Source organism: Tinamus guttatus, unplaced genomic scaffold, assembly GCF_059628265.1.
Source record: "Tinamus guttatus ecotype Peru unplaced genomic scaffold, ASM5962826v1 Tinamus_guttatus_pri_ptg000079l, whole genome shotgun sequence".
Taxonomy (NCBI): domain Eukaryota; kingdom Metazoa; phylum Chordata; class Aves; order Tinamiformes; family Tinamidae; genus Tinamus; species Tinamus guttatus.
The window spans coordinates 4,886,826-4,903,762 of record NW_028288613.1 but is presented as its reverse complement, the minus strand read 5'-3'; the positions used below and the strand labels follow the sequence as shown (position 1 = coordinate 4,903,762).

Genomic DNA, 16,937 nt, shown 5'->3' with positions numbered 1-16,937 from the left:
GCTCAAAATGTACCAATATCCATTGAAAATATACCAAAAGTGGCACTGAAACCTGAAATAATAACAAACTTTAGAAAAAGTAAGACAGGCTTCTAATACTCGCGCTACAGCTAAATCTGTCAGCACTGTTCAGTGTCAGAGTTTACAGTTCCTTTTCACATCTTCACTTGTCTGACACTTCCTACCTTCTCCATGGAGTGTAGCATTTTTTGAGAATGTAACTTGCAACTTGCTTTTTATTCCTTCCCAGATGTCCTGAGATAGAACTTGAAGCAATGTGTGTGTGTAAAACTTAACTGCCTTTAGCTATGCGTATGGTGAATCCCATTAGGAAATGCATTTCAAAACATTGCTCCAATTACTCCTAAATTCTCTCTTCTTCAGGTCTACCCTGATTTACTTACGGTTTTACAATTCTGATCTGATGAAAACATAATGGGATGTCTCTGCCATACATCTCTTTTTACAACCCCGTTGTACACATTGAATGAAATGTTTTAATCATTTTTTTTATTTACTAAGGATGTAATAGGATCCAGTATCGTATCAGATGCAGCTTCTGCAGTAGACCTAGCTAGGAACCATGCCATTTGAAGAGAAAATTAGCAACTTTGTGACAGGATTGCTTTCGTCCAGTGCAAAATGAAGCATTATATATGTCACTGGCATCCTTGACTTCGAACCCTTTATGCCTGCTATCATCAAAGACTGGTTTGGCCAAAGAATGTCTTCAGCAACCTGAGACTGGCAAGAAACTACCCGAAACAATCTGAGGCTTGGAATCTATATACATGGGCATCACTAAATATATGAAATACTGGCATCCAATTTTGTGATCTTTTGGGGAAATTCATGTCTCTTCTGCTTACATAAGCTAAAATCTTGGCTTACTCATCTGAGTATTTAACAGTCCTGCCTTTACCCAAAGCCAGCTCCAGGAGAAGGCCCTGATACTCGCCGGGCACTTACCTGGCATGTCCAGCTTCAGGATAACAGGATAATCAAACTGACATTCGCTACCAGCACAGATCCATTAAGGAATCTGCTGGTCCATTTTCTTTTTGTTTTGGCATTTTCAGAGTAGTATGGTGGAATATTCAGAGTCTACAAGCAACTGAAGGATCATTATTAGATAATTTATAAATAGTATTGAATTCCATGCTGAGACATTACCAATAAATTCTGCTTCTTTGTTTGGCAGGCGCCTGCACAGAAGGTTACGTTAAAGTACAAGTATTTTCCCTTATTAAAATACATTATTCCAGTTTTCTTTTAGATGCAAAACGCCTAGCCTGTGTGTGAACTTAGCATAAATGTGCCAAGATAGGATGCAATTTCTTTGACCATTTAAAAAATTGTTCCTTCTGTGATTCTGGCCTTTGCTTTATCAAGGATTCATGAAAAGAAATTGCTAGGATGCTGTAAACATTTTAGAATATCTCTGCTTTGAGAGCTGAAAAGACCCATACTCAGATGCCATCTGAATGGACAGGAAATTGGATGAAAGATTTTTTTTAAACCCCCGTATTAAGTTTTATGAGAACATAATCAGTTAATCCTCCAAATGGTCACTAAAAGGGAAGCACTGCTCTAGTGAATTTGAGCTTTCAGGATATTTCTCATCAGCTGTAGAGTTTTCCTGCTATTTGTGGTCATTGTCATTTCCCAAACCAAATCAGATTGTAATTCTAAACCGTCCGGGCAACCTGCTCTGTGTGTGTTTAACCGTGCGGCTTTAGGCTGCTCTCAGCAGTAGCAGTGTTATCACTTTGTGGCAATGTCACTCATTCCTGACTCGGCTTGGTTAGGGTGCTCACTGCAGCCCTCCTTCAGATGTACTGCACCAAACTGGAGCAGGGTATACGGCTTTGAGCAGGCAATAGTTCTGGAGTTTTTTCTTCTGAGTGTTTGCCAGTTCAGTCTGATTTACTGCATTTTTTTAAAACTTCCTCCTCATTTATCATCTCAGACAGCTTGTATTGGACTAGGTTATTTAATTGGCTTGGCAGAATTTTCTGGGATCCTATTTCTAATGTGAGCAGTCATAAAAATTGTTAGGCTGATTTTTTTCTGGAAAATCTTGATCCAAAGGTTAACGCCTGGTATTCCAGGCAGTGCCAAGCCCGAATGTCTCTAAGAATTTGTCATTATCTCTTAGTTCCTGCCTCTCTTGGGATTCCACACGGTGCATTTTTCTGTGAATGCCTTCCATAGTTGTAAAACTGCAACTAAAATGCTTCACGTGTTAGTGGTGCACAAGTAATGCTTCCTTTGTGGCTTACATACACATTGTCCAGAAATCATCAAAACTCACTAGTGCTGCAGGATATAGAATAGTCAGAATTTTAAAAGGTGGGTAATCTTTTTGTGTGTGGATATGGTGCTTTTCTTTTCAAATCCACAGAACTCAGTACTGTCTGCTCCTCCATACGGTGTCCATTGGTTTTCTTGGTTCTAAAGTACTCTTAGATGGGCCCTCCTGAGGGACTGAATCAAGGGTCGCTGTAAGTGATGGGCAAGCCTCTCTGCTTTGGAGACAGTGTTAAAACTAAGGGAAAGATGTAAATACATAGTAAGGGTACATAATACCTGAAAGACAGTCTGCTGAGAGAGCTCACCTGGTGCTTGCAAACAGCTTTAGTGAGAATTAACAAAATCCAATTTCTCTGTTACTCAGAGGAACAGTTTTGCTTTTCGTATCCACCTTCCATGTAAGCAGAACCAAATAAAGTTGCTGTTACTGAATGCTTTCCGAACACTGGCTTGGCAAGGCTATAAAACATAAATGAATTAAATTGTATGGTGTTAATTAAAAGGTATAATCTCAGAAAGCACATCATTTAGGTTTGCTTAAAACATAGTGGAAGCTTTTTAATAAGATTGTGTGTACAGGTTTTACTTCCAGCAGAGAATAGTATTTATCCTCCAAGTTATTCAGACAGAACATTCAGTTAAGCCATATCCAAAATGAAGTTATAATGCTCAAGTATGAGTGCAAATATTGACAACTTCTTTATATCTGTTCCAGGCAGAGTATGAAATTGCTCCAGATGAAAAGCTGGGAGAGAAAGGCAAGGAAATCATGAAGAAATACCTCACCCCAAAGGTAAGGGGCAACCAGAGTGGCATTGCTGAAGGAATGCTGCAAGGCACACCTTGATTCAGAGAGTTTGTTACAGGCTTTGCAAACAGAGCCCTAAAATGTATGGTGACAATCTCCAGTGAATAGAACTACAAGTCTTATGCAAACAGCCACAGAGAAAGAGCTTTACACTTCAATCCACAGATTGGCTTTTAAAGATGGAACTTCACTTACGAGAACTTAATTCATTTGTGAAAGAACGGGGGTGCTTCTCTGGTCTCTTTTCTATGTGCAAAGCTCTACATCTGTGTTGTAAAAGCAGAGAGCTATTGTCAGCAGATGCCACAGTTATTTCCTATCCCGTTCCAAAGAACTGGTGTTTCAGATGCATTGGCAAAAAGGGCTTTTTAGTATATACACTTGATATTGGTAGGCAAACTCTCCCCATTCCCTACCCCATTTGCCCCAAAATAACCATGGGCGTATGAGATTGCACTGGGGCAGTGTGTGGTGGAAGGGAGGGATGACACGAGCCAGTTTGTTCCACTACTGCCAATTCCTGACCATTGCAGCTCCTGTCTATAGGAAGGACAGGAGCTCCTGGAGCATCTGTGTCCACAGGGTGGCACTCTGAACAGAACTACGGGTTTGCTGCAGGAATTTTGGGCAGGCTGCACTGGGACTCACCCTTCTTTTCTGGGTTTTGATCATTTGCTGACCGCATTTAACCTTAGCACAAAGGACATTGCCAGTAAGCAATAAACATCCAACTTCAAACGTAAGAACAATCCTGGGCTTTTTCCTAAGTTGCTCTTTCATAAGAGTAACCAAGACTTACAATCGCTGCTTCCACTGTTTTACAAGAGAAATACATTTGACCTTCGGGAAAAGGAATTGTGTTTTTGGCAAATGGCCTCTTAAAGCATTTAAATGGTACAATATGTTTTGGAGGTGTAGGGGCAAAGCAGACTTTTTTTTTTTTTTTCCAGTCAGTCATTTTCCTACAATAAATTTCAGCGCATACTTTCAGTTATCTCAGACTGCATTTTGGGATCTGGTTTTACTTACGGAGCCTGGCTAGTTTCATGTGCAGTCGTTTAGCACTGCCAGGATGGGCTCCTGCTGCCCATTCATTAGGGGCATGAAGTTCCACTGTGCTTTAATCCCCTGAGATGACCATTTATCTTAAAGTCAACAAAGGAAAGAGGAACAAATACCAAGGGAAAATATCTCCCGCAGCTTTAGAGTTCATCTGGAGATGAGGTATTTTGTTGATATCAGGGGTAGTGAAGTGAGAGAAGGATGCTGCTGTTTAGCCTCAGTAAAGTGCAGCTGGTCTTTGTGCAGGTTTCCAGATGCCAGAGCGTTTCCGTGCGTCCCGTGGCGCTCCTGCCATCCCGGTCTGTTTATTGGTCACCCCATAGAGCAGGAGAAATAGCTAAAAGAATGTGAAGACCAACCTAAGAGCAGTTTCTCCTTCATCAAGCAAATATAAATAAATAAATAAATAAACAAATAAATAAATAACTATGGTGATACAATGATGTAAATTGCCATTACTCTGGAGATGAAATTTCTAGCTGGTTTCTCAGTGTGTGAAATGGACAGAGGATATCCACAGTGTGTTCTGGAACTTCTGTGCTGTTTGCAAATTACGATAAGATCCTTGGAGAGAAGGGAACAAAAAGCTACGCTCTTTGTTAACTAAAATTTCCTGCCTTTGGGGTGGGACTTTAAAGCCTGCATTGGTCAGGTTTTTTTTTTTTCCCTTTCCTTTATAGTCAAGAGAAATAAGAGCTCAAAAAGTCAGGTGTGAAACCATTGGAGTTGCCTCTCTCTCTCTCTCTCTCTCTCTCTCATCATTGAATCCAGGTTGGCTTATTCTAAAACAAGTTACATGCTTGCAGTTAACAGAGATAAATCTGGACCCCGATGTCCTAATAGCATTCTTCCTTGCAAGCAGAGAAACTTTCCTTTCCTTAAGTATTGCATTTCTCCACCTAATTATCAGTCCCTTGAAAGATACACAGAACCGCTGATTCCCCAAAGCTTCTGCTTTCAGAGGAACATTTCTTCTAAGTAGGTGTACGTCTGTGCTTCAAAGAACCTGATTGTCTTGGTATAAAAACAGTGTGACATACAGCCTGACTGATGGAATAAAATTATAGGTTTAGTTCTTGGACAGGTAATTCAGATTTATAATACAAAGAATATTTTTCACAAAGTGCAGGATCAGAAGTGAAATCAAAACAAAAAGTAGACTTCATGCTCTTTAATATTTATAAATGATTTTAGTTCTTACTTAGATTTTTAAATGTCATACATATTTAACATAAAATGTGTCAGTATATCATCATTCTAAAGTTCATTCATTTGCATAGGAACATGTACTTTATTTAATAAAACATACACTACTTACCCAGCAGAAAGAAAAAGAAGACATTTCCCCAGGAGAACAGACATCACACCAGTGCTTACAACCTCGTGACTCACACAGCCGCTGTCTGCAAGGTGTTACTATGCGGCACTGTGCAGTTAGCAAACTCGAGTGTGTGGGAGCCGTGAGTTCCTGAGGAGAGAACTTTTCCTGAGATCATTTAGCATCAGTCCTGAGGCAGCTAGAGAAGCTCGGCGCTTCCCGAGACTGCTGAGGAGGGAGGCACTTTCTCAGAGTCATGGTTCAGGCTCAGCTTTAGCATTCTGAGCTGCCTTACGTGCCAGCTGAAGGAGCTGGGGTCCAACTGCCTCTTCTCATGGCCCACGACATGGACAGCATGAGCAGAGCCAGGTTTCCACTCAGGTTTTCACAGCCTCCTTGGCCTATGAGTGACAAGGATCCCAAATCCTCAGTCTGTCCTGGTATGTGGAAGGGAAAGTGGGTGGATTAATCCTCCTGAAGAAATGGCATGTAGAAACTCAGCTGGGGAAGTGGAGATGGGGCCTCATTGCAGAAGAGGGTCCCTGCTTCCTCCCTAGGAAGATGTTAGCATTGCTCTTTTGCCTGAAGTAGATTGAAACACTCATATGCAATGGGCCATTGTGAGCTATTTGACTATGACAGAAATGAAATGCAAGGACTACGTGTGATCCTTGTTGTATGGACGAAGAAAGGTGGCCTTTTTCACCGGCTTCCTTAGCAACTTTACCTCAGTGTTGGGCAGGAGAGAGAAAGCCCATAGAAGAGGAATGGTGCCCTTGAAGGGTTTCTTGACTAGAGTCTTGCTGACCTTTGCTTCTTTCAGACAGGCTTTAGCAGTTTCCATGAAAAAGGCACTTAAAATTGCCTCTTGACTTAATAAGCTCGGAGGGCAAAAGTCCAACCCACAGGAAGTCTAAAATTTCTGAGGTTGTGAAAGAGGATGGTAAAACTGCTAATATGAATTGGTCACAAATATTTCTTTCCTGGCTTTTCTTAATCTCGACAGTTGGATAGGAATGTTTTAGATTTAGGTTCCAATTCTGTCTGCAAATGGAAAAGCCCTCAGTGCTTCGCAGAACGGTGAAGTTAAACCAAACTGAGCCTGGTTTTGTTACCTGGTTTCTTCTTGTAATGTAAGAGAAATGAGATACATTTACCTTAGTACTGCTTTTAAAGCAGTGTTATGCATTTCTGTGCATCATTTTTACCCTCCTGCCTCAAAACTGTCATGTCCTACTGTACTAAATCACAGGCTCATTATTTTCTTTTTCTCTGTACTTTGAGAGACGCTATACAAAAGTAAATTGATTTGAAATGGCCCTTAAGATGGTCTCCATATGCCATTATAGTTTATATTTGGACTCAGCTGGATACTAAAAATGTTACTGAATAGGATGGCTAATGCGTATTGTTATCCCTGTTAATATGCTTCACAGAATATGAAGAACAGCAACAGCAGCAGTTTTCTTATCTGAATTCCTGTTTGTTCTCCTTTCCTCCAGAAAATGCGCAGCATAAAGACCGTGTTTACAATTTCTTTCTTTGCTGCAAGAGCTTAGCTGAACTAGGCTGTCTCCTTATTCCAGTCAAAGGAGAGCAGCAATAGGTACTTTGCTAAATGAAAATATGTCTTTGTTTTTATGAACAATTATAGGATAAGGAAGGGAGGGCAAAATCCTGTGAAAGGGAAACTGGCTGATCAGAAGTGCCTCGGCTTCCACTTGTCCACTGGCTAAAAAGTGTTCTCTCATCAGTTGTTTCTGGAGAAGAAAAAATCTAATATGAGTGAAAGGATATTAATTTGGTATATGACCCCTTCTGATGGAAAAGGTCTCCCTGCTGAGTCCAAGCCCATGCTTACAACATCCTGCCTCAGCTCTGTGTGTTGTCAAAGAGTAACTTTCTTTTTTCACACCATTACGTTAATCTTGACGCTGAGGATCTTGTCCTCCCATTGTCCTCTTCTCGAGATTTCTTTTCCCCTTCCAGTATATTTTCACCATCCAAATAAATACAAACTTGGGCACTTATGCTTCTGAGTGAGTCATCCTCTCTGATCACTAAAACCTTCCATATCCTATGAAGTAAGTTTTATGCATCACTATTTAATGATTCTGGCTGAGTCCCATTCGTGGAAGGCAGGTCATGCTGTAACAAGAATTGGACTCTAGCGCAGAGACCTCTTGCTTTATCTGTTTAGTTTTATTAAGTGCTTTCCAGGAAAGATGTTATAGTTTTTGGAATGGCCAAAACAAAAGCTGAAAGTCCCTGTAAATGGAGGTCTGAAAGGAGAACATAAAGCTTATGCAAAGTAATCTGCAGAGTTTAGTGTGAGACAGGGGCGTTGTGTTTTGAAGGGGGCACAGGAGTCGTTTTCTGCAGTTACTTTTCTCAAACAGATTCAGCTTGTATCACTTCTATTCAGCTAGTCATCCCTGTCCAACTGCAAGTTTATTATATTGGTAATAATAAAAGGCCAACATAATGTCACCTTTCACTGGTTACTGTAAATGTTCTCATAAGAATTGATCCAAGGGCTGTCTCCAGAGCTATTTTTTTTTTTTTCCGAAATCACAGCAGTCCTGCAGGTAGATTAATGACTAAACCTCATGCATCTTATCAGTGACCCAACTGAGGTAACCAATGAAGCATCTGTCTGAACATATGATGTGTGGCATGGATCTAAGATGGATGAATCCACTTGCTCAAGATGTTATTCACTGTGTCTCTTAGGTTTCTATTAGGAAAATTTTACAGAATGATAAATACTTAAGTAGAATTCCTGGCCTTAGTTGAGCAAAAGAGAATTTTCCCATTCGATTAATTGATCTCTACCCTTTGACTCAATGGATTTCTCATCTCACCCTTTTATTGACTTCACTACTCCACAGGCACCATTTTAGCCAGAGGTGATAGTGTTACTTAGCCTCCACATTGCAGCTGGCAAAATCAATGCATAATCAAGTCTCCAAAGGAATCAATACATAATTCTTGTTGTTCCAGAGACACTGTGATCAATGTCTCTGCTGATCATGGTGTATTAGTCTGGGAAAGTAGCCTTCTCAGTGTACTTTCCGCATAAGCTCAACTTTCCGAAGTTGAATTCTGGAAGAATATCTGAGCAGCAGAATGGCAACCTTGTTACTGAAATTTATGCTTTATAATTGGGATTTATTTTAATAAGCTTTCTCCTGTCACTGGGGCCAAGATGAAATGCAGTGTGTCAGAGGAATCTGAAAAATCACACAGTGTTGCCTTGATTAGGAGTCCCTTTGCTGTGGTCAGAACCTAAAAGGCATTTTCTCACGGTTCGCTCAAGTCCTATTTCCTAATCCTTTACCCACTGTTTATAATACAAATGTTAGTTAACTAAACACTTAGGATTCCTGGCTCTTGCAATGATGCTAAACTGCATATGAGCCTACGGAAACAACGTGGAGCTTGCCCTGTCCTAGTGATACTGTCCCAGAATAGGTCCTGTACCCTGCCCTTTAGATCTAAGGAGGCCTCCATCCGTGGCATGTTTGCTCAGGCTGATTGAAGGCCTGGGCCAGGGTCATTAACCACACTGGTTTTATGCTAAGCAGTGCTACCACTTGAACTTCTGCATTTCCTTGTTATTTTGGAGAGGTTACATTCCCAAGTCCGCATCTCTTTTGCTGAGCAGATGCTTCTTTGCTGTTTGTCATTTGTGGTAAGGAAAATCACTGGGATGACTTGGTCAGTGGGCAAAAGCCATCTAGCTGCTGTGTTTTCTGGAATTATTCCTGCTTGACGCTTTGGAAAATGGAAACTTGCTTCATTTGATTCATGACAGCTGCCCATGTAAACAATTAGACCTACCTGTCTGACGCTTGACTGATGAATATACTGTTTACAGCCTCTCCTTTCTTTCTCCATGGGATCCTCTCTTCCAGGCCCCTGAAACACTGGCTTGTAAAATGTCTAGAAATCCGCAGAAGGCTTTTGTGCATTTGTGCAGAATGACACTACACCAGGGCTTCGGTGCCTCCAGATCTTGGGCTTGGTCTGCCCACACGCAGGGAGGCATCTAGAGAGGTGAGATGAGGTGCCTAATTCTGCCTGTTGACTATGCAGGGAGCCCAGGTTGACTTTGCAGGTCATTTTTAGGTGGTTGAAGGGCAATGAGGCCAGTTCCACTCTAGGTGTAATGCACTCTGAACACATAAACCAACATTGCATGGCATATCCGCAGAGATTTCTGTGCATGATTCCTGAGTAATGCAGGAGCTGTTTGAATGCCTGTCATTCAAACTGCTCTCTGCAACTGGAAGTAACCTTCCAGGTTTGTCCAGCTAAGAATTTCTGGAGCTAAAAATGTAATGGGGCAGCAAATATCTTTTCTGAGCTCAAGAAACACTGTGCTAAACTCAGAAGCAATAGCAAACCAAGTGTATACATGATCCCAACACAGAAGAGAATGAAGAAGCAAATGTATAAATTGAAAGTTAAACATATCCTACTATATCCTATTTCTCATCTGATTTCCTAATAATAGGGAATAAGGATTCTGGAATAACAGACTCTCCATCTCAAAACTTCAACAACCAAGTAGCCAGGCAAATTCATGGTGTGATGCCTGAGACTGATCACTGATTTTCACTGATTCAGTGAAAATAATAATTTTACTAATAATGATAGAGTTTATTATTTTAACTTGGATCCAAGAATCACAGCATTGCTATAAGGAATATTTTAATTTTCCCAGGTAATTAAAATATCACTTGGAAAGTGTAAAAGAAAAGCAGAAGAATGAATACCAAAGAATTCTTTTGAAAACAAGTGGGTTTAAAAATCACCAGCATGCTCAAGCTGTGGAAAACTGGCACTTGACACTATTCAAGTTTTTTGTTTGTTTGTGGGTTTTCTTGGTAATGCAAATGCAAAATTCACTTGACTTGAATACCAAGCCTCTACTTATGCATTTATTTAATATCATGTGGTCATGCTAAAGCCTAATCTGTGTTAAAAATGAAGAATCTAACAAGTTCATTATCCTAGCACAGATGTTGCTTGTCCAGCAAGCAGAGCTGAGGAAGGGTGTAATATGCCACTGCAAACAGCATGTCATCTCCTACAATAAATGTCTTCCTCTCAGTTCTTTGCTGCTGGCTGTTACCATATGATCGTTAATGGATCGTGTGACACAGGTGATTAGGGAATGCCCTGTTCCCAGCAGCACTAGACACTTATTTTGTTTGCTTTCATGGGTGTTTCCAGTCTTCCTATAAAAGTGGCCCACTGTTTCCTGCCTGGTGTTTGTTTAATTCACTTCCTAATCGTTTCAAGGCCTTCCAAGACTCTCTGTTGGATTTGCATTTCTTCATTCAGATGTTTCCTCCAAATTTTGTTCTGCTATTGGCAAAAGGTGGATAAGAAATCCTGCAAAATTTCTGATGCAATGGACAGCACTGTGGCCATGGACTCTAGTACAGCCTGCATCAAGCCCTCATGCATGAGCTACCTTCATGCAAAGCAAATAACTCGTGGAGTTCAGTGCCAGAACTGCTTGCAAGGGAAGAGTTACTCTCATTTACAGGCTCATGTCTCAGAGGAGTGAATTCAAGCGGGGATCTGTTTGTTTTCCTGCAAGAAAGCCATTCAATAATGTTGAGGTTGTAAATGAGTGTTATAGATTTAGGGATTTTTTTAATGGAACAAAATGACATTTGGTTACCAGAGCAAGCCAAGCTGTGACTATTGTAACATAAGGTTCTTCGCTAATGGTTAGGCTATCCATCAATGAGGGAGGACGTTAAAAGGTAGAAAGGTTCTGATAAGAGCTGGACATGGGTGCTATCCAAACCTATTAAGTGCACGTGACTAGAGAGAAAGCTTCTGAGAACAGAAGCTTTTAAAATTGTTCTGTCATCTTGTTGCCATTAATGTGAGAATAGTGTTCCTTTCCAAAAATGCATTATCAAACATCTGGCCCCTTCTGGTAATGCTCTGTAACGAATGGTTCTGATCCTGCGGGTTGCTCACAAAGGAGGTTGGAATTAATGACACTTCTAAGGACTGTGCCTAACTTTTGGGTAGCTTAAAAATCTTGTTTTGAATTACTCGACTTTCCTATTATGTTTCTTAAGCTACCTCCATCATCCTACTGACAGCTACTGGCACATTTCATCTATGTTTTTATCATTTAATCTGCTTGCAAAATACTTCTAAAGAGGGAAAAATGGCAACAGCAAGTAAACCATGCATCCTTTCCCCCACTTTAACTGCAGGTTTGTATAAAATGATCCCAGTGGGCTAGTCAGGGGCACCCCTACACCAATAAACCTGTTCAACTACACACAAAAAGGGAAAAACTAATTTCTTTGGTAAAGATGCATCTATTAATCCAAAGAATTTCCAAAGAGTTATTAACAGTATGGGTAGGACTGGACTGAAGTTTAAAGATACTGAAAAAATATCTTGCCAAACGTTTTTATGAAGCCTAGTTCTTTAATAATCGAAGTTAAAGCACAGCTTCCATGTGGACCAGTTTGAATTCTTCATCTAAACTGTACCGAAAATCCTGTAGCTGGTTGAGATTGTGGTGAGAGTTTCTGTTTAATTGAAGAATATGAAGTCTGCAGCTGATTCCCTGCACTGGCAGAAGAAGCTGATGAAACGACTGAATTTTGTCTCACGGCATATTCTGTTATTTCTAAACTACTTTTCTATGGGGCTGTGAGTGATTAAGATTTCCTTTAGCTACCTATAGGAGCCAGGAAGAATTTTCTCCTTGATCTAGGTAATCTTCTCCCTTGCTTTGTTGCTCTGATGTGCAAGTTGTGGTTGCATCCTGATTTTTTTCTAAATCAAATAATCTAACATTCCAGTGAAACCACACCTTGGATTGAAACTCTTTATGTGGGAAACATAAACCCCACCATTTGCATGGCAGTTGCTTGTTTGCCACATCCAGGAACAGAAATGTGGTTTCTAGAAGGGAGCTTGATACAGAGTAGCCAGGCTATTGAAAAGAAGGTCCACATCTTATAAATGTATTTTTCTTTCAGTGACAGTGGCTACAAAAAAATCTACCAAGAATAGGAAAAACAAGGTATAGATGGCAAGTCCTGTTGCTGAATAACAGGAGAGCCTTGAAAAATGCTTCATATACTTTCCGTGCACATGCCAGCAAGGAAACCTGAGTAGTGCCTAAGTTTCTCCAAGGAAGGGCATGATTCAAGACCACAGCTTGCATCCAGTACCAGAAAGAGGGCCTCGAGTGAGATGAAGGATGTTGGAAACCACGAGAAAATGTTCATCCTTGTCCTATCTGTGTGTTTGCTGAGGCCAAAGGGGCAGCTGAAGTGGAAGCCCCGTGAGTGCGGAGCGAGGAAGTCAGCCTGAGGCTAGATCAGGTTTACTGGAGCAAATGAGTTCATGAACTGGGGTTGTTAGTGTGGCTCTTTTGTGATGAATTAGCACAGTGCTTCAAGGCAGAAGAACACATTCAGCTGTTCCATGAAGGCTCTGTTGTCTTTAGTCATTGTGTTATCCCATGTGGCAGCAAATATTTTGATAGTTTAGTACAATATGAGAGAAAACAGAGTCATTATGGCTGTAGATCATCTTGCAGCTACAAAACAAACCCCACAGTTGATAGGTGCTGCTCATCTGCTTCATTTAGCTACCAGCAAGCAATCCTGCCCGAAACTGCTGTTTGTTTCAGAGAGTCAGTATCAGGTTCCGTTTTCGACTCTGCCACTGATCCACTCTATAATCCTGGGTGGGATGTTTTGCGTCTTGGACACTCCCTTCCCACTCCCATGGCTGATTTGGGATTGGAGGCTGTAGTTCTCCTGCCATGTATGTGTAGAGTACCTGGCACTGTGGGCCCCCATCTTCAGGTTCAATATCTACATACTGCCATAAAGATAAAATGCTACTAATAACACAGCTGTTCTTTATGCTCCCCATCCACCTCACTGCCAGTTCTTACATCTGTCATCTCAAAGAAAATATCCTGGAATTATGAGTCCTGTGCTTTACTGGTTTGCCTCATACAGGCCCAGATGACTTTGTGGTAGGAAAAAAAAACAAAAAGAAAATGCAGAAGTTGATTGCTTAAAATGTTGCAGCTGCTCCTGATGTAAAATTGGCTGTTTGCTACAAATACAGCTAAATCCGAACAGAAAAGATCAGACACGTAGGGCAAGAAAAAGAATATTCCAACATTTTGTGCATAACACCAAAAAGAATCAGGAGATTGGAAGTGTTGTGACACTGCTGGGAATCTTCTCCTCCCAGGGTTGAAATGCCCTGGCCTCTCCAAATGCAAACTGCCACCAAAATGCTCTTCCTTATCTCCCTCACTGCTCTGCTCTGCATTCCTCACTGTCAGTTCCTTCACACTTGCCCACCTTAGCTCACAAGCTGCGTGGCTGCTGTTTCCCAGGCTGTACCGCAGGTTCAATCCCCGTTGGCAGTAGCCTGTCCCTGGCCGAAAGGGGAAGGAGGTCACTAGCCCAGAATGATTGCAGACTTCTTTCTGGGGCTGGGCAAACAGTGCCCTGTGTTGGCCTGTTCCTGCTCCAAGGTAGCAGTGGATACTCCCGTGGAAATGCAACTTTTGGGCCTGCTCGTGGGGTGAATGTCTAGCTGAGAGCAGCATGTCAGCTTTGGCGCACCGAGAGGCACGATTTGGTGTTTTCTGTTTGATCATCTGAAAGGTAAAGAGTTGCCCTTTGAAAACATGCACTACCTAAGCACAGAAACTTGTCTCTCCCTGATTTTGCATCTACCACGCAGCTGCCAGAATGACGTACACCTGCCTGCCTCCTTCCCTCTTTCCAGTCTCCGGTCTGATTGCAGTCCTCCTTGGACTGCTCGTGAGCGTTGCCTTCAGTGAACAGGGTACCTGTCCCAGGAGCTGTGGCCCTGCCAGCTAAGCCACCATCAAACATCTGGGAGCAGATGTGACAGTGCAATAGCAGTGTCAGATCCAGCAGCTCGTGTGGCACGTTTCCCACCCGCGACACAACCATCGTTCTCGCTGGCTGGTCTGGAGTCAGGACTGTGTAAGGGCAAATCAAACGCAGCAGCAGAACAGCCAGAGTTTCCAGACTTTCTTGTGTGCAGCTCTCATCACACCACGCTGAGGACCATGACACACCAAAGTTCATTTTGGTCTGTTTTTTTCCAAAGTATTAAAGTCTGCAATAGTAGCAAATCCGTGTGGAGATTTGCAGATAGACTATGTGTGGAAATTCTTCCACATCTGAAAGGACACATATTATTAAGACGCAAGTGCTTGCAACTGAAGACAGCTTAGGAAAAGTTATGGCTTGAACTTTTGTCCATTGACTGAAACTTTTTAAATTGTTTTAAGTGAGTTTGTTGTGGAATGTTTTCATAACCTGAGATGTAACATATGCTGCACATGATTTGTTTTATGCAAGTGACTTTTAAAACAACTCAGTGTGATTCAATATCATGGCTGCATGTCTGAAACTCGCCAGGAAAGCAGTTGTATTTATGACCAGAAAGCTGGCATGAAGTCAGTTCATTTTAAAGAGCAGGATATCTTTCTGGTTCCTATCACTTTTGTGTTGGTGAACTGTGATGCTTTAAGATACCCTAACAACTCCCCTCTGCTGGAAGAGTTGATATGAAATGAAAGGTTTTATTTCAATGTTTCTACTCCTTATTCACTAATTGCAAGCTATAGATGGACTGATTTTTGGAACCTGAGCACCTCTAGCTTTAATTTATCTCTGTGACCTTTCCTTGATTTCAGCCACAGAGGAAGGTGATCAACTCTGCAAAACAGAGTTTTTAACTTCCCTATCCTGAAGTTTGCTGTTCTGTAAAATACTGTAGATTGCAACCTATCTCGCAAACACTTAAGCATGCAATGAAGCTTTAATGTTTTGAGGTTCCTAGATGAAAGCATTGTGTAAGGATAAAGTATTGCCATTATCCTTCTGGACTAAAGAACTGCTTTGTTGGTTGCAAAGTCAGCGTGACCCAACTCAGCGTTATCCCTTTTTCTAATCTGAATGGTTAGCCCAGGCTTCTGCAAGCTGTCTCGGTTTGCTGGAGACTGTGGCGATGGAGACAAGTATCTCTGAATTTGCAAAGAAGATACTTATTCCTAAACACGAATCAAATATAAGGCCGAGGTTCCACAAGCGACTGGGAGAGGCTCAAGAGCCTCTTGGACTGAGGACAGATCAAATATGCCCAGATACCAGTAGATGTCTGCTGAGCCTTGTCATTCAAACCTCCGGGAAAAGATTCCATGCTGCTCATATGCCTGGTTCTGTGCTTCCCTGCCTGGAGAATTGGAAAAATAGTCTTCATATCCAATTAAACTGATTAATTCCCATCCTTCCCTCGGTGTAGAATGGAAAACAATGAATAATTGATCCCTGTCCTCTTTATAAAATAATATATACATATAGAAAGACCATTATCATGTTCCACTCTTCTAGACTAAAGAAATCCAGTTCCTCAACACTTCCCTCTGACTTTTTTTTTTTCCAGGCATGTTTCTCGACCCCTGGACACTCCTCTTGTTTTCCTTGGCTCTCTATAGGTTTCCCAAAATGTATTGACTCAAACTAGATATGCTTTGGTAGCTGGAATCTCAGCATTTCCCTCTCAGGTTCCCCTGTTATATGAGCATTTTCCCCAGTGAAATAGAAGCTTTACATACAATAAACCAAATCTACACACACAAACTCAGCTTTGTGTTGTCCATGCATCTGTTTTGGACTCCAATAGCTATCATAAAACACGAGGGTTGGTTACACACAGGCACCTGCTACTCACCCCAGCCCGGTTCCAAAAAGGCTGATCCCAGCCGATCGTGGTATCAGGAAAATGCTTTTTAAACCCTTAAATTGCAACACTGCAAGCAACACTTGCAGTGTATTATATCTTGAACAAAGTTTCCCACTGTAAACCTCTGGAAGCCCCTATCTTACGGAAAAGTCAGAAAAATTAACATATTTTAACAAAAGAGTATAGCTATCAGAAGAAGTGACTCCCTTGGTGTGGCAGGATTTCAGTTTTGTGGAGTTTGTTCAGCTCATATTGACAAGAAGTCAGGTGTCCCCCATGCAGGGGAACTAACCATCAGAGAAATGTTTTAAGTGCCCTATCAAACACGTAGAGATGATGTTATAAAGAGGTTTATTTTTTTTCTGTCCTGTTCAGTGAAGGTCACCTAACACCATATCTTGGAGGGCTGAGGGGGGTAGCCTGTAGCAAAACTTGCAGAGCTGCCAGAAGAGCAGAGTTTGCATTTTAATTCACAGTGATACAACGTGACTCTTAAATCGCAGGTAATGGGGAGGTTCACAGCGGGGTGTTTTTATGGGAACCCAAATCAGATTTTGGGTCAGTTCAGTGCTTTGGGTGAGGTGAGTGAGTACTTTCAAATCCAGCCATCAGGCAGTGCCTTCTTGGCAA

General features: G+C 41.5%; 1 protein-coding gene across 2 annotated transcripts in view; it reads left to right on the top strand.

The window, feature by feature from the left end:
• Positions 1-16,937, top strand: part of GRK5 (G protein-coupled receptor kinase 5) — a 150,964-nt gene that overhangs the window by 102,797 nt on the left and 31,230 nt on the right. For both annotated transcript variants that reach the window (XM_088520087.1, XM_088520088.1), the window contains one exon: positions 3,029-3,106. In XM_088520087.1, coding sequence (XP_088376213.1) covers positions 3,029-3,106 — 78 coding nt within the window. The remainder of the gene's footprint in view (positions 1-3,028; positions 3,107-16,937) is intronic.